At 36.1% G+C, this 27344-nt stretch overlaps 1 protein-coding gene across 6 annotated transcripts in view; it reads right to left on the bottom strand.

The window, feature by feature from the left end:
* Nucleotides 1–27344, bottom strand: part of ARAP2 (ArfGAP with RhoGAP domain, ankyrin repeat and PH domain 2) — a 253934-nt gene that overhangs the window by 87152 nt on the left and 139438 nt on the right. For all 6 annotated transcript variants that reach the window (XM_064285968.1, XM_064285973.1, XM_064285970.1 and 3 more), the window contains 4 exons: nt 19504–19648; nt 17378–17480; nt 16309–16507; nt 15074–15137 (listed from right to left, as the gene is read on the bottom strand). In XM_064285968.1, coding sequence (XP_064142038.1) covers nt 15074–15137; nt 16309–16507; nt 17378–17480; nt 19504–19648 — 511 coding nt within the window. The remainder of the gene's footprint in view (nt 1–15073; nt 15138–16308; nt 16508–17377; nt 17481–19503; nt 19649–27344) is intronic.

Genomic DNA, 27344 nt, shown 5'->3' with positions numbered 1-27344 from the left:
TGGTTAGATTTATTCCTAAGTATTTCATCTTTTGTGGGGCTGCTATAAATGGTATTCATTCGGTGATTTCCTGTTCAAAGTTCTCTTTGTTGGTGTAGAGGAATTCAACTGATTTTTGTATGTCTACCTTGCATCCTGATACTTTGCTGAAATCTTCTATTAGTTCCAGTAGTTTTCTTATGGATTCTTTTGGGTTTTCTGTGTGTAAGACTTCTTCCTTATCAATTTGGATGCCCTTTATTTCTTTTTCTTGCCTTATTGCTCTGGCTAGGACCTCCAGTACAATGTTGAATAAGAGTAGTGATAAAGAGCACCCTTGTCTGGTTCCTGTTCTCAAGCGGAATGCTTTCAGACTCTCTCCATTTAGGATGATGTTGATTGTTGGGTTTGTATAAATGTCCTTTATTATGTTGAGGAATTTCCCTTCTATTCCTATTTTGCTGAGAGGTTTTATCATGAATGGGTGGTGGGCTTTGTCAACTGCCTTTTCTACATCAGTTGATAAGATCATGTGGTTTTTATCTTTTATTTACATGATGGATTACATTGAATATTTTTCTAACATTGAACCATCTCTACATAAAAAAAAAAAAATTTTTTTTTTTTTTTCCCCCTCTACATACCTGGTATGAATCCCTCTTGGTCATGGTGAATTACTTTTTTTGATATGTGGTTGAATTCTATTGGCTAGAATTTTGTTGAGGATCTTTGCATCCGTGTTCATAAAGGTTATTAGTCTGTACTTTTCTTTTTTTGTGGTGTCTTTACCTGGTTTTGGTATCAGGGTTACGTAGGCTTCATAGAATGAGATCAGGAGTATTCCACCCTTTTCTAGGCTCTGAAACACCTTTAGTAGTACCAGTGTTAACTCTTCTCTGAGTAGAATTTTCCAGTGAAGCTGTCAGAGCCAGGGCAATTTTTTTTTTTTTTTTTTGTAGGGAGTTTTTTAATTACCTCTTCAATCTCTCCTTTTGTTAGTTTTTCTGCCTCAGTTTGTATAAGTGTAGGTAGATAGCGTGTTTCTAGAAATTTGTCCACTTCCTCTAGGTTTTCAAATTTGTTAGAGTACAATTTTTCATAGTATTCTGTTATGATTCTTTTAATTTCAGTTGGGTCTGTTGTGATATCGCCCATCTCATTTCTTATTTGGGTTCTTTGCTTCCTCTCCTATTTTTCTTTTATCAGTTTGGCCAAGGATTTATCAATTTGGTTGATCTTTTCAAAGAACCAGCTTTTGGTCTTGTTAATGCTTTCAATTGTTTTCCTATTCTGTATTTCATTTAATTCTGTTCTAATTTTTATTTGCTTTCTTCTGGTGCCTGAGGGCTTCTTTTGCTGCTTTCTATTTGTTCAAGTTGTAGGGTTAGTGTTTTGATCTTGGCCCTTCTTTTTGGATGTGTGCATTTATTGCTATAAATTGACCTCTGATCACTGCTTTTGCTGTGTCCCAAAGGTTCCAGTAGGATGTTTTCATTTTCATTTGATTCTGTGAATTTCTTTATTCTGTCCTTGATTTCTTCTAAAACCTAGTAGTTTTTGAGGAAGGTTTTGTATGGTTTCCTTGTATCTGATTTTTTTTTTTTCCTTGCTTTATCTGTTCCTGATTTCTTTTATGGATTTATGGTCAAAAACGATGTCTTGTAAATTTCAATGTTTTGGATTCTGTTAAGGCTTGTTTTGTAGCCTAATATGTGGTCTGTTCTGGAGAATGTTCCATGTGCACTAGAAAAGAAAGTATAGTTGGTTGCTGTTGGGTGGAATTTTCTGTATATGTCTATGAGATTGAATTGGCTGACTGTGGCATTTGGATCTTCCATGCCTTTATTGAGCTTTGTTCTGGGTGTTCTGTCCTTAGCTTAAAGTGGTATGTTGAAATTTCCTATTATTGTGGAGCTGTCTGTTCTCTTTCCAATGCTGTTAGAGTTTGTTTTTATGTATTTTCAAGCCCTGTCATTGGGTGTGTAAATAAATACTTATTACGGTTATGTCCTCCTGGTGTACTGACCTTTTAATCATTCTATAGTGTCCTTCCTTATCCTTTGTGGTGGATTTTGCTTTAAATATATTTTGTCAGAGATTAATATTGCCACTTCTGCTCTTTTTTGATTGTTGTTTGTTTGATATTTTTCCATCCTTTATGTTTCAGTTTGTTTGTGTCTTTGAGTCTAAGGTGTGTCTCTTGTAGGCAGCATATAGACAGGTTGTGATTTTTAATCCATTCTGCCATTCTCTATCTCTTTATTGGTGCATTTAGTCCATTTACATTGATAGCTATGTGTTTAGTGCTCTCACCTTGATGTATTTTGTGTTGCTGACAGTTTTTTTTTCCACTTTTCTGTGCTAAGTTGTTTTTCTTTATGCATTTTCTTTTCATCTTTTTCTTTGTTGTTGATTTTGTAGTTGCTGAGTCTTTATGTCTTTCTTCTTTTTTTATTTTGACACGTAGGATTGTTTGTTTCCTCTGTGGTTATCTTAGTATTTACCTCTGTTTTCCTAAGTTTAAACTAATCTTTTATTTCTTGGTATCACCTTGAGTTTCTCCATATGAAACTTCTATTTCTACATTATTTAGTCCTTCTTTTTTGTTTTAATGTCATCTTATACATATTGAAATATCTGTTTCCCTATTTTCAGTATTTTAGCTTTGATTTATTTTTGACTTCCTATCTGAGCTAATATCTGGTTGATCCGTCCTCTGTTCTGTCTTTGGTTGTTATCTGATGTTATTGATTCTCTAACCGGAGGACTCCCTTTAGTATTTCTTATAATTTTGGTTTGGTTTTTACAAATTCCCTAAAACTTCTGTTTATCTGGAAATGCCCTGATTTTGCCATCATATCAGAGACACAGTTTTGCTGGATATATAATTCTTGACTAGCAATTTTTTTCCTTCAAGGCTTTATATATGTCATCCCATTGCCTTCTTGCCTGCATGGTTTCTGCTGAGCAGTCCGTGCTTAATTTCATTGACCCTCCTTTGTAGATGACTTTTTGTGTATCCCTAGCCACTCTTAAAATTCTGTATCTTTGGTGTCAGCAAGTTTGATTATAACATGTCTTGGTAACTTTCTTTTGGGATCTACCTGTGTGGGATTCGGTGAGCTTCTTGGATAGATATCTTCTCATCTTTCCTGATATCAGGGAAGTTTTCTGCCAACAAATCTTCAACAACTTTCTTTGTATTTTCTGTTATCTCCTGCTCTGGTATTCCAATCACTCGTAGGTTATTCCTCTTATAAAGTCCTCGATAATTCTTAGGGTTTCTTTTTTCCTCTTTTATTTAGTCTGATTTTTTCCTTAAATAAATTGGTATCAACTATTTTATCTTCAGCTTCACTAATTCTGACTTCCATTGTTCAATTCTGCTCCTATGACTTTCTATTGAGCTGTCTAATTCTGAAATTTTACCATTAATCTTCTGGATTTCTATTTGCTGTCTCTCTATGGAATCTTGCAGCCTGTTAAATTTGGCATTATGTTCTCCTATAACCTTCTTAAGTTCGTCTATTGTTTTGTCTGTGTGTTTTTTGGCATTTTGCCTAATATTCTTCCTGATCTCTCGAAAAGCTCTGTATATTAGTTTTTTGAATTCTACCTCTGGTAATTCCAAGACCTTATCTTCCTCTGGGAGGTTTCTTGGTTCTTTGTTTTGGTTGCCTGCTAAAGCCATCATGGTCTGCCTCTTTATATGATTTGATGTTAACTGTTCTCTCCAAGCCATCAATAAGTTAGTATATTTACTTGCTTTATATTTGCTTACTATGTCCTATCTTCTTGTTTTTTTTTTGTTTTGATATACCCAAATACACTTGTCGTATAAGCAACTTTGATTAGTGGTGTTTTTAAAGCTGTCACATCCTGTCATCAGGTGGTTAGAGTTGCTATTAGGTATGTGAGCCCAGGAGTCCATTTACTTTTCTTGTATGGGTTCAGCTCAGGTATCCCAAGTCGTCAGTCACCAAGTGTGTGGTGCAGGGTCTCACTTACAGTCCTAGATGGCCAGAGCTACGTAAGGCTGATTGGAGGAATCGTAGGTATCTGGTTGCAGTAGTGAGTTACGTGTTGAGCAAGGTAGGGGGATGATGGCTGCCCGAGTGCCTGAGTGGAAGATGTATCCCTGTTCCCTAGAGCACATAGGTGGGTGAGCTTTGCAGCTGGACTTTCAGCACCCAATGCTGTTGGCTATGAGGACTGGGAGGTACCACTTATTCTCGGACCCCTGTGTTGGATGGTTAGGTGGAGTGGGTGGAGCTACTAGTCCTCAGACCCCTGATGTGGGTAGGTGAGGACCCTGCTTAACGGGTAGGACAGGGTCAAATATCATGCATCTGCCATCCTCCTTAGCTGTTGCAGTTGAAAGTAGGCTTCAAGTATGTACCCTGTTATACTATGCTAATGAGGGCCTATGCTGTTGAAATGGGCCCACACAGGTCTTGGCAGGGGTGAAAGACATTCAAAGTCTGTGGATATCTTATATCTGTGCCTCGGCAAAGGGGCTGTCCCTTCTCTGAGGTCCCAGTTTAGGCCAGCTAGCAAATTATTTTTCCCTTTTCGTTATTTGTATGTTAAATTGTTCCCCCTCCAAAGCCGGGAGAATGGATAGGGGCATGAGATGGGTCCCACTTCGGGCCCAGGGTACATAGCCATCACTGAAGCTAGACCAGGACTGTAGCAGAGTGGGAAGGGGATGGGTAAATGGGTGAGAGGTACTTCCCAGAGGGGGAAGGGTTTTTTTAATCCATGAGGTAGGTTAGATGGTTGCACTTAACTTTTGCAGATCTAGCGCTGCTTTCCCCTTGATTGTGCAGACTCTCCACTGCTCAGTTTCTCCCGGTATGGAAAACACATTCCGAGCACTACTGCTTGTGTCAGCCCACGTGCACCAGCTAATTCAGCCTGCAGGGTGTCAGTGAGCTCAGGGCTGGCAAATCCTCACTGCTTCTGAACTGTCTCTTCCTCCCCGTCATTCATTCCGACTCCTCAACTTTGTCTTTGATGTTCAGGGCTCTTGGATTGTCATATATAATCGATTCACTTGTTCTAACCGGTCTTTGTTGTAAGAAGGATCACAGGAAGCATCTGACTACTCTGCCATCTTGGCCCTGCCTCTGAAGCATGGGCTATTTTTAAGTGTGTTTAATTTCCAAACATTTAGGTAGTGTTGAGATATATTTCTATTATTGATTTAAATTTAATTGTTTTTTGGTTGGAAAATGTACTCTGTGATTCCACTCTTTCAAAATTACAGAAATTTGTTTCATGGCCTAGGAGGTAGTCTATTTTTGCAAATGTCCCACGTACATGTGACAACAATATGTATTCAGCAGTTATGGATGTAATGCTTTACATATATTAAACAGTCTAAGTCTTCTATATCCTTACCGATTTCCTGACTACTGGTCTCATCAGTTAACGACAGCCAAGAGTTGAAAATTCCAACCAGAATTATGGGTTTGTCTAGTTCTTTCGTACTTCTGTCACTTGTTAATTAAGGTATTTGGAAGTTTGGTTTTAGCCACGTATATATTTAAGACTGTAAGTCTTTTTAAGGAATTGATCAAAATGAGGGCATTTTCTCTGATAATATTCCTTGTCCTAAAGTCTGCTTTGCCTTATATTAATATGGCCTCTCCGGTGTTATTATTAGTGTTTGCATGGTACATCTTTCTCAACCCTTTTACTTTTAACTTGTCTGTCTTTATATTTAAAGTGAATATCTTATACAGATAGTCCCTGACTTACGATGTATTCAAGTTATGATGAACTACACTTAAACAATTTTTTTGGTACACCTGATTATTAGTAATACCTACTACATACAATGTGTTGCAGTACATGATTTGCTGATGTTATCATTCTCTTGCCAACTCCAAAGACAAATAGAGTGGGAAATGCTGATAATAGAAGGCAGTAATAATACAAACAAAAAAAGAAAAAAAATGAGTGTTCAACTTATGTCAGAACCAACTTAAAATGGAGTCATCAGAACAGAACTTCATTGTAAGTTGGGGACTACCAGTACACAGTATGTATGTTTTTATCTATTCTGCCAATCTGCCTTTTAACTATGTTTTTAGACCACTAACATTTAATTTTGAGTTTGACTGAGTTTAAGTAAATTACCTATTGTTTTTCTATTGTTCCCTCTTTTTGTTCCTTTTTCCTCTTTTCTTGGCTTCAAATATTATCATTATTATTGTTATTTTTTATGATTCTATTTTATCTCTACTATTGGCTTATTACAGAAACCCTGGCAGCTTATTGGCTTATTACAGAAACCCTGGCAGCATAGTGGTTAAGAGTTTGGCTGCTAACTAAAAGGTCAGCAGTTTGAATCCACCAGGCATCCTTTGGAAACCCTATGGAGCCGTTCTACTCCGCCCTATATGGTCACTATGAGTCGGAATCGACTCGACAGTAATGGGTTTGGTTTTTTACTGGCTTATTAGCTATACCTCTTCTTTGTTATTGAATTGTTCTAAAGTTTACAACATCCATCTTTTAATTCTACCTTCCAATGATATTATACTACTTCATAAATAAGAGCCCCAAAATATGTATTTTCATTTTCTCCTTGTTGTCCTTTGTGATGCTGGAACAATTCTAGTGCATACATAGGTTATTTTTGTTTTTTTAAAAAAATCTAATTTAAAAAGTAAATTAGATTTTAAAGAAATTAAATGATTTTTAAAACCTTATTTAAATCTACATATATATATATAATTTCTGGTGGTTTCCTGTCCTTTCCATTGATCCATGTCTTTACCAGCTATGATTTTCTTTTAACCTGTAGAACTTCCTTTAGCATTTCTTGTACTACAGGTCTGAATTCTCTCAAACATTTGTTTGACTGAAGAATTCTGTATTTTCCTTCCATTTCTAAAAGATATTTTTGCGGAACAGGGTATTCAAGGTTGACAGTTGCTGTGTGTGTGCGCTTTTTTTCAGCACTTAAAGATTTCTTAACACTGTCTTTTTACTTTCACTGTTTCTGATGGGTCATTCTCGTCTTTGTTCTCCTATAGTTAATATACTCCCCTTCCCCAGTGCTTTAATTCCGCCCCCCCACACTGGCTTTCAGGAAATTGATTACGATGTATATTGAGTGGTTTCTTTTTCCCAGAGGTCACTGAGGCTTTTTGATTTTTAGTCTTTTTTCTGTGCTCAAGTTTTGATAGTTTCTAATTCCATGCCTTCACTGATCTTTTCTTCTAAAGAATCTACTTGTCTGTTAAACCTATCCAGGGAAATTTTCTTTTCAGCTATTGAATTTTTTATATTTGTAAGTTCTACTTGGTTCTTTTATAATTATTTTTCTTCACGTTTATATTTTCCTTTACATCACTGAATATATTTAGAATATTTAAAATCACTGTTTCAGATTCTTTACTAATTCTATTACCTTTGTTATTTCTGGGTCTGTTCTTTTTTTTTTATTGTCTTGCTAATTTTTCCTATTACTAGTAATTTTGACTGCATGCCAAACATTGTGAATGTTAAGGTGCTGAGAATTTGAATCCTGTTGTCTTCCTTTAGATAATGTTGATGTTTCTTTTGGTAAACAACTAAATTACCTGTGGAGTAGTTGATTCTTTGGAGTCTTTTTTTTTTTTTAAGCTACATAAGGTAAGAATGAGGCATCAGTGGTTCCATGGTACAATTCTCACCTTACGTGCAGTGGACTCAGGTTCGAATCCCATCCCTCGGTGGAGGCTTGTGGTTGCTACGATGCTGAACAGGGTTCACTGGAGTTTCCAGCCTAAGCTGGAGCAGCAAGAAAGGCCTGGCAATCTATTTCTGAAAATCAGCCAGCGAAAACCCCATGGATCCCAATGGTCCAATTCACAATCAATCATAAGGATGGTGCAGTATGGCGCGGCATTTCTTTCCATCGCCATGAGCTGGGGGCTGACCGAATGGCAGCTAACAACAACAAGGTAAGAATACAGCAGCCTTTATCCTGGGACTGCTTTAGCCTTAACCATAAGGCGTTACCTTTCTGAGGTCTCTACTAAATACTCTGTGTGTTTAATGAGGCTGCAAAGAATTTGAAAATATCTTAATCCCATAGGGTCACTATGAGTGGAAATCGACTCAAAGGCAGTGGGTTTTTTTTGTGTAAATTCTGAGAACCATTCAGCTCATACCACGCTGGGAATTGTATTTGACTGGCCTCCTGGAAACTGACACTATACATATTCAACCAAAGACACAAGGGAACTCATATGCAGATTTCTGAAACTCTCTGTGAATCTCCCTCTGTGCTGGTAAGGTACCCTGCAAATTCCAGCTCCCTGGAACTCCTCTCTCTACCTCCTCAATTTAGCTAAAACCAGCATGTTTTACTTTGAATTGAAATAAAGAAATTTTTGAAGTAAGATATACTTTAAAATCCAACTTTTGTTAAATAGTCACATATTCCTTTTATCCTAATTCTCTTTAACATAAAATCACTTATAAGTTTGTATGGTTGCCTTTCTTTTTTTTAAGACCTGTGGGAGTGGGGGGATAAGGGAATCTCTTTTTTGCCTTAGCAACATTCAGATTAAACCATCTTTAAGAATTAAATCATCAGAAAGTTACAAAAGCAGTCAAGCTGATATTGTAGGCAATCAGCTACCGTTTAATTTGCAATTACATGCACAATGTAGAAACTACTTTAAGATACTGCAGTCTCCAGAGTACTGCTAACAAAGCAGTTGCTATAAAACAACCTAAAGAGGAAAAAAAAAAAGGATCATATGTAATAAATTGATATGAAATAAAGAATCTTAAATCTAGGGTGTTAATCTCCCTAATTATGAAAAGTAATGTGTTTTATAATTTCAGAACATATTGATAAAGTATTTATTACTCAATTTTAGCATCCTTATGTCTGGAATTCCCAGTTAAAACTGAAACGCAGTCAAGCTTGGAAGCCATCATGTGCGTTATACTTTACTACAGGTCAACCATGGAATCTAAAACAAAACAAAAACACACCAATCTTCTTTTGTTTGTTTCTAATAACACAAACTGAGTTATCATACCATGTTTATTATAAGCAAGAGCCTTTCAGCAGAAGCTTAACGATATGCTTCTTTGGCAAAAGGGCACACAACCAGCAGCTATGGAATATGAAGATGCTGAATACAGTGGCTTATTATCAAAAAGTGATCTAAAGTACAGAAATATTTTTCAAATTTTAAGGACTGGTTGCTGTAATCTACTGAACATTCCAGTCATGTGGAGATATGACTTACTCTCCAGGAAAATGCCTTCTGACCTGACAGTCCTCACCATGCACTGATTGACTCACAGATATTCAAAAACATGATTTTCTTCCTCACAAAGAAATTCTGACTAAGAGCTAAAGAAAAACCCAAAATCTAAGTCCCAATAACAGCATCAAATAGCATGCCAGAAACCCTTAAGTGTAATCAAGAAAGCTTTATTTTCCAAAATAATAATTTTCAAAGTATACAAAGAATACACATTAAAACTACACCATCTGGAACACCTTCTGTTTAGAGATTTTTAGAGCAAAAATGCTCTGTGTGTGGAAAATATTATTGCAATATTTTTCTGTCTAAAGACACTCATGCTATGCATATAAACTACCAGGAAGATTACAAACTATATCTAAATAGTGACTATATTCAGTGGATGATTATCAATTTATGGACTTTTCCAGTTCACAGGGTTCCTTCTCCTATTTGCCTTTAAGAAACATTAAAATAGTACTTTAATCAAAGGTAGACTAGGACAGGGAAAAACATGTGAAATTAATTCATTAAAGTTATTTACAATATGCGATTCTAGGTCAGGCCGTTACCAGCAAAAAATCAAGGTAAAAACTTACAGATAACATGAGTCTGTTACTTTCTCTCTCAATGATTTACATTATCTCTACACGCCATCAACATGAATAACTGGAAGTTGTTTTATTTCCTAAAGTCACAATTTTATCTGTCATTGACAAGTTTAACACAATCACTTCAGCTTACAGTCATTATTTCCCAAGGGGCTAAGAGATCAAAAGAGATGAAAAGGAGGGCAATGCAATGAAGTTTTCTTATTTTGACATGGTATTGAAACAGCTCTTAAACACTCACATCTAAAATTAACTGATTGGTGTCTGAGTACTGGGGAGAGAAACACATATTCCCTATTTTAGTGAAAAATATTACCACCCACACAGTCACCCAGGCCAAAAGCTCAGAAGTCATCCTTATCTCCCACTGCACAAAGGAAATGAAAACTATCACACTGGTACTCCTTCAACACCCTACCACCAGATACAGAAAGGTACTAACCATCCAAAACTATACACCACTTCCTTCTTTCTTCCTGTTCCACTGAAGGGCCTTGCTCTCATAATTCCTCCCTTTTACTTCCCTTTTTACTGCTCCCATCCGTAAGAACTTAAAACGCACATGTTCAAACCATCTTAAAAGAAACTGCACACATCTCCCTTTCTTTGTCAAATCCCTTTTCCCTCAATAATCCTATAGACCTACATGCATCTTTGACAAGCTGACCTCAGCAACAGTCTCAGTTTATTCAGTTCCCAAGTTGAATTGTGGTGTTGGTAAAGAATATTGAATATACCATGGACTGCCACAAGAACGAACAAATCTGTCTTGGAAGAAGTACAACCAGAATGTTCCTTGGAAGCATGGATGGCAAGACTGTGTCTTATATACGTTGGACGTGTTGTCCCTGGAGAGGAACATCATCGTTGGCAAAGTACAGGGTCAGCAGAAAAAGAGGAAAACCCTCAATGAGGTGGACTGACACAGTGGCTGCAACAATGGGCTCAAGCATAACAACGGTTGTAAGGATGGCGCAGGACCTGGCAGTGTTTTGCTCTGTTGTGCATAGGGTCGCTATGGGTCGGAACCTACTCGACAGCACCTAACAACAACAGCAACCTTAATACAATTTGGTTTCTGTGTTACTACTCCTGCTCTCCCCAGTCACCAAATGGCTGCTGAGTTCCTTATCCAATGGGGTATCTGTCCTTAGGGGACCTGTACCCTAGGCAGCATTTGACACCTTTGACTGTTGCTCCTTGAAATATTCTCTTCCCATGCCTTGTGATAGCACTCTTTCTAAGTTTCTTGCCTTACTCTCTGGATAAAGCAGCCCAGTCTCCCAACAAAATGACATACATTTATCAGGGTTCTATCCCATGACTTCCGCTCTTCTCATTCTATTTACTATCCAAAAGTGGTATCACCTCCCTTCCATATACTGATAACTCCAAAATCTCTATCTCCACCTCTCTAACTCTTTCGTGAACATCGGCTCATTAAAAATAACTTCCCCTTAGCAACTTCTTGTTGGATGTCTTAGAAGCACCTCATATTCAACGTATCCAAGATCATACTCATTATATCCCAAGCTCTCTCCGGGTCCTGATTCTTTTCCACTACTCCCTATCTGAGATCTATTTTTCACAAAATTTATACATATATAATATACATATATACATACGAGTGTGTGTGTGCATATAAATAAATACATATATAAATAATGAGGCCGATTCTGTACCAGACAGCGTACCATATGCCAGCACGACTGTATGCTCTTTCTTCTTTCAGGGTCTGTGACCTAGTGAACTCACCATCCACTAGGTGCATCTTTTTTTTTTTTCTTTTTCACACTGCTGATGCTCCTTCTCTCTCTGCTCCATTCTTAATTTTATAGTAATCATAGGGATACATATATACACAAACACATACACATATATATTTCTAACAGAATACTTTTTAAAGTTTTTTAAAAATTTTTATTTTCTAATAAAATGATGGAACTTGAAATTATGCGAACTTATATATCCAGGTTCCTAGTACCTTTACTGACTTTTCTTGAGGATGATCCATACAAATTCATTGATAAATTTACACTTGTTTAAAGAAAAAAAAAATCTTTAGGTTGCTAAGTTAGGAAATGACCTTATTTTTATTTCAAACTGAATGATTTCCTCAATATCATATAGACAATCAAAGGCCAGCTAAGTACTTAAAACAGTGTCTGGCACATGGTAAAGTCTACGCAATCTCATCACTGTATTTTTTGTTACTATCAAATTATTATCGGTTTGGAGAAAACAGGAAAATCAAGTAAAATAAAGAGATAAGCATTCAGTAAATAAAGTTGTTTTCAAATGGTGCATAATGCACTGTAGCTATTCAAAGAGATTTAAGGAAAATGGCCTGATTATATACTTGTCCCTGTACTTCTTCTGCTCCCACCCTAGCACGTTCTTTGCTCTTCACTTTTCTAAAAACACTTTCGACATAACTTGCTAGCAACACATGTAGATGAAACACTTTTAAACTATTATCGAAAACATGATCAATCAGATGTGACCATTACTTTGGAATTCCAATACTTTCTAACTATTCCATAAGCTCAGAATGTATCTGTATTGCAAAGATTTCACCCACTGATTCCTGCAGTTGAGGAGAAAGGTCAAGATATACAGAATAACAAACACAGTCTTCTCATTCCATGCTTTGCATTCATGGCGAATACACTGCATGAAGAACTAGGCAAAAATTAATCAAATTGAGTAATTCTAACTCACATTTGCTACATTTTAACTAAAATGTATGTATCACTACAAACCCTGGTCATTACTTCATAGATAAAAATGGTAGAAAAATACCTTGGATATAATAACCTGATAGAAAAATTAAAATGATAAAATAACAAATTCAAACAGTATATTCCTGCTTGTGTTTAATAACTTTTGTGAGCTTAGACACTAAGTCTATATTCTTGGCCATCTTTTCCTGTCATGGAGGTAGCGGGCAGCAGGTACTCCGTAAGTATTAATAAATAAGCACAGAAACTGCATTTTGTGCTAATATTTTAATGCCATAATTCTATCTCATTATTATTTCGGAGGAGTCGTAGGTGGTGCAAACACTCAATAGCTGGCTTGCTAATTAAAAGGCTGGAGGTTCAAGTCGACCCAGAGGCACTCCAGAAGAAAGGGTTGGAAATCTACTGAAAAATCAGTGAGAACCCTATGGATGGCAGTTCTACTCTGACACACATGGGGTTTGCCATAAGTATGAATCAACTCATGGCAACTGGTTTATTTCTGAACATATAATTAACAGGACTCTAATAAATATAGCTTATTTTTTAATAGTATAGCGGAAACCCTGGTGGTATAGTGGTTAAGTGCTACGGTTGCTAACCAAAGGGTCAGAAGCTCAAATCCGCCAGGCGCTCCTTGGAAACTCTATGGGGCAGTTCTGCTCTGTCCTATAGGGTCGCTATGAGTCGGAATCGACTTGATGGCAGTGGGTTTGGTTTTGTTTTTGGTTAATAGTATATTGAAACCAAAAATCAGAATGTAAAGTATCACTAGCCTTCATAAACCCAGATATAAATATGTTAAAATGTAAAATCCTAATTATGTCTGTAAACAGTTAAAAAACACAACCTGACACAAACATAATCAGCAATATGCTGGCTGTCTAAAGCTACTGATGTCTTCTCATAAAGATGAAGAAAAGACAGGTTCAGGTAACTGTTGAAAGTCATTATCCTTGTCAGCAGCAAGGAAAATAACTAGAGAAGGCATCTTTCTCTCTCTACATATATATACATACATATATGTATATATGTACATATACCTTGCACATATGTATGTGTGTGTGTATATACACATAAATGTGAAATGGTGGATAATGAGATAGTCGTTAAGTGAGGAGGAGGTGTACATCTAGCCATCTTCTGCCTGGCATCTGCAGCAGCATCCTAACTGAACAAAAGGGTTAAAGAGGTGAAGATACAGATTTTGGAGTTATTTGTATATAGAACGAAGACAGTGAAATCACTTAGGCGGAGTATATAAGATGGTAAGGCAGGAAGTCATAGGTTAGAACCCTGATAAATACATGTCATTTTATTGGGGAAAGTTGTTGAGGAGTAGCTGCCCTGGGAGACTAAACTCCTTTATCCAGAGAGCGAGGTTAGAGACTTAGAAAGAGTGGTATCACAGAGCACGGGAAGAGAGTATTTCAAGAAGTCAAGAACAGTCAAAAGGATCAAGTGCTGCCTAGGGGAAAGGTCCCATAAGGAAAGCCTATTTCATTGGTGGCATGAGTAGTCCTTTTAAAACATCTAGCTTTCAAACTAAGCAGCTTCCCATCACCCTTATAATAAAATTCAAATCCTTACACACCATGACCTGTAAAATACTGTATTATCTGGGTGGCCCCGGGCTTCCTCTGACATTTCCAACTCCCTTACTCATTTGAATATTCCCAGCTAAAAGAGCTTCCCTGCAGACCTTGAACATGCTGAGCACAACTCTGTCTTAGGGTTTTTTAATGAACTTGACCCTGTGTCTGCAATGCTCTATGCAGACTTCTGTAACATTTGCTTCTTCACTTTGTGCAGATCTCTGATCAAGGATACCTCTCTCATGCCACCCTATCTAAAACACGATACTTTCCCATCAGGTCCATTCTTTCTCTGTTTACCACGCTTACATTCTCTTCATAGCATTTAACACTGAGTGACATAATACTACATAATTATATTTTTGTCTGCTTATAATCTGTTTCCCACTAGTGTGTATTTCATGACATCAGTGACCTTGTCTAATTCATCTTTGTATCCCCAGTAACTATAACAGTAACTGATGCACAGTAGATGCTTAATAAATATTTACTGAATGACCATATAAATTCCAGAAATCAAGCTTTAGCTATGGATGATCCACATGCAAAATTAATTCAGGATATTATTTGTATCCACCACTACCTACCTAAATTAAAAATGTATTTATAATTACCAAAGTGCTTCAAAATACTTGTATGTGAATGTCCCAAAGGATCTAGGTCTATAGAAAAATACAGTAATTGATCACATTGATGAGTATGTCATGAGTCAGAATTGACTTGACGGCAATAGGTTTTGGTTTTATATATACATACACACACATATGATTCAGAAAATTTCCATCAGGTTTTAAAATAATGGGTTCTTACCCAAGAGAAAAACCAGAATATTATACCCCAGAACTGTTCCAATAAAGAACAAAAAGCAAACATTCATCACTTACCTCCCTTTTTCTACTAAGAGCAGTACATCCAATTTTTCCCCATTTTGAAGCATTGTGCTGATTGCTGGGAGGGTAAGAAAAAAATACGAACATATTTTTAAAGAATTCTGGGATGAAGAACAACTTTACCCAAAGAATTTGGTCTTTGTTCCTGATTCCTAGGAGGTAATTTCTAAACTCTTGGAATTTTGAGGGACTGGATTATCTTTAAGGAGCCCTGGTAGCACAGTGGTTAAGTGCTTGGCTGATAACCAAAAGGTCGTGGTTTGAATACACCAGTTCCTCTGTGGGAGAAAGATGTGTCAGTCTGCTTCCTTAAAGACTATAGCCTTGAAAACCCTATGGGGCAGTACTACTCTGTCCTACAGGATATTGCTATGAGTTGAAATCAACTCAACAGCATAGGTTTTTTGGTTTTGAATTGTCGGTATTATTAGTACATGTCTCCAGACCATACCTGAGAGTTGATGATAATGAGATGACTCAGGGTGAAAGCTAGCCAAGACAAAAACACACACCACATGATATCAGCCCAATCTCCAATAAGTGGAGACAGCTGGAGACTGAGTTCAATCACATGACCAATCATTCAATCATGCCTAGGTAATGAAACCCCAATACAAACAGTGGACGCTGAAATTCAAGTGCGTTTTCCAGTTGGTGATAAACATCACTGAACCAGAAAGATAATGTGTCCCTAGGGACACAGAAGCTCCTCATTTGGGACCTTCCTAGACCTTGCCCTATGCATCTCTTCTTTATGCAGTTCCTGATTTGTATCCTTTATCATAAAACTGTACTCATAAAAGTGTAACACTGTCCTCAGTTCTGTGAGTCATTCTAGAAAATTATGGAACTTAAGAGGGAAGTGGGAAACCCAAATCTGTAGCTAGCTGGTCAGAATTGCAGGTAGTTCTGGGAACCCGTGAGCTTGCAGCTGGTATCTGAAATCTTAGGCAGACTTGGCACTCTGTAGGACTGAACCCTTTAAGTATGAAATTTAGACCTAACTCTGAGTAGTTAGAGTCAGAAGAACTACATTACAACTAGTGTCAAAATAGAATTGGACTGAAAGATAGAAGGATATTACACTAAATACCTGTGAAGATACATATTCAGGAGTGAACCATCCTAATTTTATGTAAAAAAAAAAAAAAAAAAAAAAAACTTCCATTTTCACGTGTCATAAATAATTGTGAGCTAAAGATGGGGCCTGGGGGGAGAAGACATCTTACTTAGTTCTTGCAGTCTTCTTAAGTGCATTCTATCTTCCTGAGCTTCTTGCATTTGAAGGCAAAAGCGCAAAGTAGATTTGTCCATAGCAAACCAGCCTTTTCTCCATTGATCTAGGGCATGGCAGTCTTTGTAGTAGAGTTGACCAATCAAATCATAGTCAGCTTCTGTTAAGTTTTCAGCGACAAAGGGAACAAAATGCTGTTAAAACAAATACAGAAAGGTAATAAAGACAGTGAAAATAGGAAATCTCTTCTTTTTTACACATATGAGGGAGGATGGAAAAGTTAATCTTTTAAAAAATATTTTAAAGATTTATAAATAAACCAAAATTTCAAAACAATTATCTAAACTTGCTATCAATCTTAAAACTGAACAGCTATAATGCATTTCAAAAAGGAGCCCTTTTAACTGTTTTTCTTCTTTGTGGATATTACAGACAGGGAAGGGAGTTGAAATAAGAAGGCATTCTCTTTGTTAATTTGTGGCATCTTTCTAAAATGTCAACCTTCAATGTATTTATACCCTTTAGTGAATCTATTCCTTTGTGTAAACCATGAATAAGATATCTGCCTACAAAAAGACATACACAGAAATAACTACAATACTGAAAAGATTTTAATCACCAAAAGATTTTCTTAATTGAAACAATGATTTCTTCATAGTCCTACATTAATTCCTTCTCTGCTAAAGGCACTAGAAATGTAGCTCTTCACCTCTTTTGACAATGATCTTTAAAAATCTAATGAAGTATAGACCAGAATGCTGTACACAATTTTCATGGAAACTTGAAGTTCAGTCACATACCCTGGGTTAAGAATTTTCTCTGGATTTATGATGTTGTTGTTGCGTGTCGAGCTGATTCTGACTCATGCAACCCTATAGGACAGAGTAGAACTGGGCCATAAGGTTTCTTAGGCTGTAATCTTTACAGGAACAGACTGCCAGGTCTTTCTCCCCTGTCGTCACTGGTGGGTTTGAACTGACAACCTTTCAGTTAGCAGCCGAGTGTTTAATCATTGAGGCACCAGGGCTCTTTGGATTTATGATAGTAATACAATATTTAAATACCTTGGCTATTGCCTCTGTCCATTTTCTTTGTGCTTGAGATGTTTCAGCTCCAAAAAGAAACACACGTTCTGAGGGTAAGTAGATCTCAAAGGTAAAGATGGGCCTACAGGTCACATGAATAAAACGATACCATCGGTTATGTGTGTTTCACTCTTAAAAAATTAGGAAGGCAAATAATGCAAAGTTCAAACTGTTAATTAAATTTCTTAGGAAAATGAGATAATGCAGTGAAATCTATTTATCTATCTATAGCATTACTCTGTTGATAGTTTGCATTTTATCCTAGTGATCTAAAGGAGAACATGCTGGATCAGACACAAGGAATATCCTTTTGATGACTGAAGTCACTCTATCACCTGACTTCTGATACACTAGATGCATCATCAGTTGTCTGACATGACAAAGTGCTCTCCTCGGTCTCCTCTTGTCTCTAGAACCACTTCTTCTTGGTTTACTTTGACCAACTGGCCAGTGCCAACACTGTGCAAACTGTTAGCCCTTAACGCCAAGCCAACTGTTTCCTAAAATATGCTAAGTATATACACCCCTATTACCTCAAAAACTCAAAACACCCTATGCTAAAATTTCCTTATTTCTCTTCATTTCTTACCCTAAACCTGTTGTATCCTTTTCATGTCCTGATTTTAAAGCATCACATCTACCTCATCAAGTAATTTAAAACGAAGGAGTTTTATTTATTCTTCTACTTAACATCCATTCTTTATCCAGTCAGTCATTTAATCTTATTAATTCAACCATAAGATTCTCTCAAGCTCACGGTTCCTTTCCTTTTTAAAAATCTCTCCCTCTAGATAAACTCTCATCAATCATAGCCTCTCTTCCATCTCTTACTTACCACTTCTTCCAGATATCTTACTAAAGTACAAATTTGCATAACTCCTGGTATAACTGAGTTATGCAAATTGTTCAAACTCTAATATCCTATTCTAAGGAAATTCAGAATCTGGCTGCGACAATTATTTTTAACTTTGTCTCACTGTAGCTGCTCTCCTTGCACATCTAACTGTACCAGTTGTATTTCATCAACAATGTTATATTTTTGAATGTTTGTATGTTAATATTAATTTTAGGTTATATGTATTTATTAATTAAGCAATTAATTAATTAAGCAATAAAAGAAATACACTTATTTTAACATTCCATGGTAAAAAGCAATAAAAGAAATACTCTTAACATTCCAAGCCTCATTAAATGATTATGCACCTAGAATAAAAGCACAATTACAATTATGCAAAAGACAAACCAACGAGTAATCAGTTTTGTTCCCATAAAAAAAACCAATTAAATTTACTAGAAAACAACAGTCATCTCAGCTAATTCATATAAGTCATTATATAATGTTGATATATTTAATGTAATTTTATGTAAATAGCACAGCTTTGCAAGTGCCCCCACTTTACCGTATAAAATTATTATTAAAATACTATGCTTCTATGTAATTAATTTTTTTAGATTTTAATATTTGTACTTTTTCATTATTTATATCAGAAAATTTGTTAGGAAACTTTCACACCAAAGATCCCAGATGGTCTGTTTCAAAATGTCCTCACAAAAATTCTATTAAACTATTTTGTGAGTCAAATATATTAAACAAATAATACTTAACTTTTAATTGCAGCTTTTTTAGACCATTAAGATGACAAAGTAGATCTTAACAGAATTTAGTATTCCCATATACTCTTAAATATATTTAATATTTTGTTTATTTTAACATAGAGAAATCATCATCTTTTGTGGTCTGTTTCAACAATGTCTCTCCCTAAAAGAACTCATCAACTTTGCAACTCATTCACTATTTTAGAAAATGAGTAAATCATAAAAATTTCAGGACTAAAATGTTCAAGAACAGAATGTTACAAATTCACTTAAGATTAGCTGGGAACATGTTAGCCGTTCATACTACCTAGTATAGTATTTTAATTTTCCTACTTTTCACTGAATTCTCTAAGGACCATGCAGCAGTTGCAAAATAAGCAGGCAGCAAGGGACAAACTCTTCTACGAGAAGCAACTGAAAAACTGAACTGATAACAAAACTCTTACCACCTGGTGTGAAAAATATCTGAAAATACTTTTCACCTCTTAACTGTTTAATGTGAGACCTACCCAGTACTTAAATAGAAGTCCTCTTTGTGTATAGCCAGGCAGATAACGTCATTGATATTAATGGTTCCATTAGGTGTGGTAGACTTATCGTGTTCGTAGTAACTCAAAAAACCTCCTTCCAAGACACACCACTTTTTATTTGTCTCTGTGAATTTAAAACAAATCAATTAAATAAGTTGAAGTATATTAATTTCCTATTTTGTGCACAGAGTATGCAATAACTGCACAAGGTATACATCTGTCAAACTATCTGCTCTCAAAAAACTTAACTATGTAGCAGCCAGGGATCTATAAGACAGAAATAACTATGGCACAGAAGACCAGAGAAGCAGGCAGATCCATAAAGAAATTGTTGCAAGACAACTTTTAAACTGCAAAGACTGATGTCCCCAGAGTATTAGAAAGTTAAAAAATGTACTGTAAAAAGTGAGACAGTGGCTGCTGTTAGGTAGGTACGCAAAGGAAGAATGTATAAGAATCTGTAGTGCCCCTAACGTTTTGTTAAAAAAAAAAAATTTGTTAGGGGACTTAAAATTCATCTTGTACAGGGTCCATAAGCGAAATCTATCCCATCGTCTGTTTTTGTAAATAATGTTATACTAGAACACGACCACTTGTATTTGTTTATGGATTGTCCATCATGGCCTTCTCTAGCTACAAGGACAGAAATGAGTGCTTGCAGCATAGATCATCTGGCCTGCGAAGCCTAAAATATTTACAGTCTCACCCTTTTTTTTAAAAAAAGTTCACCAAGTCTTGATTTTGTAGGTGAGATGGTGAGCCATTTTAATGGTTTCAAAAGAGGAGTACAGTCAGATTCGAGTTTTACACACTCTGCTTGCTGTGAAAAATGGATTTGAGAGGAGGAAGTGAAAGGCAGGGAGGCCAGTTAGGACACTGCTGACAGGACTTAAGGGAGAGGTAAAGAGGACTGAAATCAGGACAATGGTGGTGGGGAACCATGGGGAAAAATAAAGGCAGGAGAGGGAAGGACAGAGAGACAGAGACAAACACATACACGTGCATATGTGTTAAGGAGATAAAACATTGATTGGATAAGGGCTTAAGGGCGAACTTGTTAATTATTCTATCATTTTTAGCCTTGATTACAAGGTAGGCAGTGATACCTACTTTTATTTAAAAGAAAACAAATTAGGAACTGTTCTAGTGAACATAATTTGAATTTTCTTTTAGATACACTGAATGAGAAGTATCTGTTGGAAATCCAAGTAGAAACACATATCAGGAAGAACAATTCATGAATTCGTATATTGTGGGCCAGGTAGCTGTCTTCCAAATTTCTTGGTATAGATGAGTGAGCACTTACAGTGCTGTATCCATTTGTTGAAACATCTCAATTGATATTCCGTCAATTCCTGAACTTATTTTTCTCCAGTGTCTTCAGTGCACCTTGGACTTCTTGCTTCAGTACCATCGGTTCCTGATCATATGTTACCTCCTGAAATGGCTGAATATCAACCAGTTCTTTTTTGTAGAGTGACTCTGCGTATTTCTTCCATCTTCTTTTGAGGCTTCCTGCATCGTTTAATATTTTCGCCACAGAGTCCTTCAGTATTGCAACTAGAGGCTTGAGTCTTTTTCTTCAGTTCTTTCACCTGGAGAAATGCCGAGCGTGTTCTCCCATTTTTGTTTTCTGTCATGACGTTCTTTGCAAACATTGTAACACTTTGCCTTCTCGAGCAGCCCTTTGAAATCTTCTGTTCAACTCTTTTACTTCATCATTTTTTCCTTTCACTTTAGCAACTCAACATTCAAGAGCAAGTTTCAGAGTCTCTTCTGAAATCTATTTTGGTCTTTTCTTTCCTTCTTGTCTTTTTAATGATCTCTTGTTTTCTTCATGTATGATGTCCTTGATGTCGTTCCACAACTTGTCTGGACTTTGGTCATTAGTGTTCAATGGTCAAATCTATTTTTGAGATGGTCTCTAAATTTCATGGGAAACACTCAAGGTCATAATTTGGCTCTTGTGGGCTTGTTTTAATTTTCTTCAGTTTCAACTTGAACTTGCATATGAGCAACTGATGGTCTGTTCCGCAGTGGGTCCCTGGCTTTTCCATTGTCTCTTTCCACAGATGCAGTCAATTTGATTCCTGTGTATTCCATCTGGCAAGGTCCATGTGTATAACTGCCATTTACGTTGGTGAAAAAGGTATTTGCGACAAAGAAGTCTTTGGTCTTGCAAAATACTATCATGTGATCTCCAGCATCATATCTACCACCAAAACCATAATGTCCAACTACCAGTCCTTCTTCTGGAAACCCTGGTGGCATAGCGGTTAAGAGCTATGGCTGCTAACCAAAAGGTCGGCAGTTTGAATCGACCACGTGCTCCCTGGAAACCCTATGGAGCAGTTCTACTCTTCCTTCAGAGTCACTATGAGTTGGGATCAACTTGAGGGCAATGGGTTTGGTTTTGTTTGTTTGTTTGTTTATTTAATCCTTCTTTGGTTCCAACTTTCAAATCCCAATCACTAGTAATTATCAATGCATCCTGATTGCATATTCAATCAATTTCAGACTGCACAAGTTGGTAAAAAAAACTTCAGTTTCTTCATCTTTGGCCTTAGTAGTTGGTACATAAATTTGCATAATAGTCTGTATTAACTGGTCTTCTTTGTAGGTGTGTGGATATTATACCATCACTGCCAGTGTTGTACTTCAGGATAGATCTTGAAATGTTCTTTTTGATGATGAGTATAATACCATTCCTTTCATATTATTGTCCGATTCAGAATGGCCAATACCAGTCCATTTCAGCTCACTGGTGCCTAGGATATCAATGTTCATGCATTCCATTTCATTTCTGATGATTTCCAATTTTCCTAGATTCATCCCTCGTACATTCCACATTCCGATTATTAACAAATGTTTGCAGCTGTTTCTTCTCATTTTGAGTCACACTACATCAGCAAATGAAGGTCCCAAAAGGTTGACTCCATCCACGTCATTAAGATTAACTCTACTTTCTTTTGAGTGCCTTCCATCCTGAGGGGCTCATCTTCAATGAGACAATGTTCTGCTGCTATTCACAAGGTTTTCACTGGCTAATTCTTTTCAAAAGTAGACTGTCAGGTCCTTCTTCCTAGTCTGTATTAGTCTAGAAGTTCAGCTGAAACCTGTCTGCCATGGATGACTCTGCTGGCATTTGAATACCTGTGGCATAGCCTTCAGCATCAGGGCAACATGCAAGTCCCTACGGTATGACAAACTGACAGATATAGAGGGGCCTATGAATGTTATAAAGCACGTGAGAAGAGGACAGTATATAAAACAGAAAAAGAGTGAAGTATATATAGCAAAGACATTTAATAAAAGAGCTGACAAAATGCCTGTTTATCTTCATAGTAAGGAGGTATCTGGCTACTGAGAGTGCTGTGAAAGAAACCAGGTACAGTATACTGAAGACTATATGAGGGTAAATGGAATTAGTCAAGACAGATCAACACTTCTTGGTATTAAAAATATATAATAAATTACAAAAAAAAAATCACAAGAACGCATGGGAAAAGAACTCTCTTAGTAAGAAAACAATATAAAATCAGATGATTGAGGCATAAAGTCCAAATCCAACTAACATTACTTCTAAGAAAGTTGAGAAAGTATAGATGAGTAGATTTATCAAAGAGAAATCGATAATGTGTATGAATAAAAAGTTAAGGAACAAACTTGTTTTTCATTACAACTATGTGCGTATATGGAGCCCTGGTGGTATAGTGGTTAAAAGCTACAGTGTTTGTTACAGCTGCTAACCAAAAAGCTCAGCAGTTAGAATCCACCAGCTGCTCCTTGGAAACCCTATGGGGCAGTTCTACTCTGTCCTATAGGGTCACAAAGAGTCGGAATCCACTGAACAGTAACGGGTTGTTTTTGTTTCTTAAATGTGCACGTATTCCTTTGGTAAAAATAAAAGTGAGACATAAAAAACAGGTCATCAAGATCATCAATTACTAGGTTACACTCAGATTAGGTAAAACCAAAAAAACAAAACAAATAAGCAACCTCACACGCACAAAAATGAATTTATGGTGAACTCATTAGACATGGGTCCCTAACTCAGGCCATACTACACAGCCTCAGGGGTCCAGAAGCAGAAGCAATGAAAATCGGCCGAAGAGGCTGGCCAAGCTGTTTGCTAAAAACTGTGGGTAGAATGGAATTTCAAAACAGACCAACAATCCTAGGAAGTAGCAAGAATGTGCTTTTGCAATTGCAGTTAGGATTCAAATGACGGTCTAAGCACGCTGATGAATCAAAACCACAAATAGTCCAAGGTTGATAAATAAGGAAACCCAAAAAGGTCAAAGACATACATATAAAAATAAGGCCGAAGCAAAAAAATGTAATTATGGAATTAATACTTTAAAAAAGTATATTGAACAAAATTCTGCTAATACATCAACTATAAAATGAGAATATCATTTTAGAAGGTACAGTAAATTATAGGTTACTAGAACATCCCACTCAATATATCCATGAAAATAAATGTGAAAAAAAAATCAAGCAAATGGAGATTTGATTGATGATTGTTACTGACAGTGGAGATAATAAAAGAGAAGGAGAAGCTATTAATTGCTATTATTTAACTAAGTACTTACAATGGAAGTTAGGAACTATCCTAAAAGCTATGCATGGTTTACCTCATTTAAATAAGAGTTGGAAATAAAATTCTGAGTAGTTTCTAAAAAGATGTAATACAGATTTGTTACAAGAGAGGCTAATGGTAGACAGCAGGGCTGGGAAGAAAATGCCACTTTAGACATGGGTCCGGTCAGGCTTGTTTTACTCCTGATGGATTCTGAAAATTGTGTGCAAATAATAATGTGTCTATTAGGTAAGTTTTCTAGTTGTTTTTATGTTATTACTCACTCCAAAAGGGTCTATGTTATCCCTTGTATTTAACTTATTTCCTGACTGACCCTTGTGGAAAATACAAATGTGAAAGATTTCAAACAAAAGGGATGAATACCAACCAGAAAGAATGACTTTACGTGATCTGTTTTGTATTGCCAAAAATTATTATTAATGTTCATCACTCCTTTTTGATTCTCTATTTAAAAAAATAAAAAAGGCAGCTTTCCAGCTGAGCATGAGGGAAAAAAAAATCATGCCATGCACTATGAATTACCAATGAAAGGCACTAACATGTGAAAATTAAATTATGAAATATTTGTATTATTTTCTATAGCTAGCTTTTAATGATGTTATATAATGATGTATAATGATGTCATACAAGGCCTCACTATATTCTGCCAAATAAATCTTTGAACAAGTGATGCAAAATATTAAACTCAAATTTTTTAAATAAAAATACTAGGAAAGAAAACTTTACCTGAAATTTTTAGTTTCCCTAGATAAACAGAATTATTTTTGAATTATCACTTTACCATCTTGTATGTGGAGTCTAGAAATTCCAGCAACTCTCAAACTCCAAGGTACTGCCAAGATTTAAACAATATAAGCAACCTTTGATTTTGCATTAAAAAATACATTAGATCCATAGATGTTAAGACTAATGAAACAATTCTGTAGATTAGACCTAATGGATAAAGTTTGCAGATAATTTTCTGATTTTGGTACCTGTACTGCAGTTAAGTTAGGGAATGCCTTTGTTTTTAAGAAATACAAACTGAGGTACCTAGGGGCACAGTGCATCATGCATGCAACCAACTCTTGATTGATTCTGAAAAAAATGTGTTTATGTACATATATACATATATATGTGAATATGCATATATTTATATACACACAGAAAGAAAGGGTAATATTTAAAATGATAGTATTTGGGAAGTCTGGATATAACACACACTCGTTATACATTTTTTGCCAACCATACAACCCACTTGTATATTATTTTCCTAGGCATGTTATGTGTGTTCTATGTGTGGGTGCATTATTTACATGGGCACGTTATTTGCAAAAAATATGGTATATGACAATTATTTGTACTTTTCTTCCAACTTTTCTGTAAGTATGAGATTATGTTAAGGTAATTAAGAAGTTAAAAGAAAAAAATATTAAATCACTGCTTGAATTTCCCTTTATCAAATCTTTAGAATCTTAGGTGAATATAGTGGTGAACAGCAGAAGAAAGAAAAGAAGATGCTGTTTCGCCTCAAAAACAATCAAGAGGAAAAACAATAGGTAGAAATGCTGAGAACTATATGATCACTATATTCTGAGAAGCTGACTGCCAAATGAAACACCAAATCATAACTAGCAGAAACAAACAGCTTACAGAATTTCTTTATGGACGCTGGAATAGAAACCTAGCAGAGACCCATTCTTTGTCCTACTGGAAGGTGATACATCTCACAGTCCTCAAATCCTGTGTCACAGTATGTACCCTGCAGAGCTTTATAAAACTCACAAAAGCCATATGTTTTAAATGAATATTCATTACAAATTTCTAAAATATAAGAAAAGTCAAAGTACTAATCAAAGGTCGTTATGAATTTCAAAACAAAGCAGTCAGATGTATAGAATAATCTTCATAAAACAACAAAGCAAAAGTGTACATTCATTCAGTACATAGATAGCCTTGAATGATGTACAAGGCAGGAGGCTACATGCTTAGAGCAAGGTACTGAATAGGAATTCTGCATTTCTGTCCTCAGGCAGCTTGTTGTGCAATGAAAGCGGACATGTATGTGATGTTCTCACTTTGGTCCCTTTGCGGTTAAAAGCATTCACAAAGGAAAGCCTCCTCAAACTGGAGTGATAAGAAAAGAGTTCACAGAAAAAATAGCTTTTGAAATTGCTCTTTATGACTGGAAAGACATGTTTCTAAACAAAAAATGCATCCAGAGCTCCAATATTCCATAATTTTGAGAAAGAAGAGTGTAAGGAAAGTCATAGAAAAGGGAAATTGTAGAAACATCGATTTGACTGCAGAGTCAGATTACCCAGAATTTAGGACTTTGGAAATAAGACTGTATGTAGGGTCATAGCAGAGGATGGACCCCAAGTGTCTTCCAGGACAGGTGTTCAAGAGTTTGTTCCTTTTTTAATAGACAAGTAGGAACCACTGGAGGGCCTTAAACAAAATGTGTGAAACAAATAATGCATAAAATAAGTGTGACTGTAGAATCTATTTATGTAAATTCTAATGGGAAACAAATGACAGCTCTCTTTTAAAAAGTGGGTACGAACTCATTTTAAGTAAAGAAAGGCTTGAGGAAATTTGTTCCTGTAGTAGTGTCATTACTATAACCATTTACTAGTCTTATTTTTGTAAGTGAAAATGGGCCAGGTGTGAGACAAGGCAGGCACAGATATTACCTTTGAGGACTTAGAATAACAAAAGCTGTGATAGAAAATCTGGACATTCTTATGCATTTGGGAAGAAATAAAAGCTTTAACAAAATTATGCTGAATTATATTGGTCTGCTTAGGCTAATTCAGATGTACCCTCCTGACTTTAAGAACTGTCAAAAGCCTACAGGACACCCTCTCTGCTACAGAAGTCTTACTACTAATCACACATCAGGACACATCCAAAATGGGTAACTTTTAAGACTCAGCTATTTAATATACTGGAGTTTGTAGAAAGTGCCAAGTGCCTTGGACTGGCCAGAGGGGATGGGAATTGTTCATTCATTCTTTTTAATCTTGATGCTTAGATCAGGGAAGAAAAACATTACTCTAGACTTATCCATGCACAGGTAAAGAATTCCACAGATGACCTATTTAAATTCTATTATAGAGTAATTGAGTATCTTGATTGTCAATTACAGCTTGCTTGTATGACATACCTAAGGAGTCTCTGGGTGGTACAAATGCTAAGCACTCAACTATGAGCTGAAAAGTTGGCATTTGAAACC

This window comes from Loxodonta africana, chromosome 5 (assembly GCF_030014295.1).
Source record: "Loxodonta africana isolate mLoxAfr1 chromosome 5, mLoxAfr1.hap2, whole genome shotgun sequence".
In the NCBI taxonomy this organism is placed as follows: Eukaryota; Metazoa; Chordata; class Mammalia; order Proboscidea; family Elephantidae; genus Loxodonta; species Loxodonta africana.
Note: the sequence above shows the minus strand (reverse complement) of the source record. Positions and strands in the feature narration are given on the sequence as shown.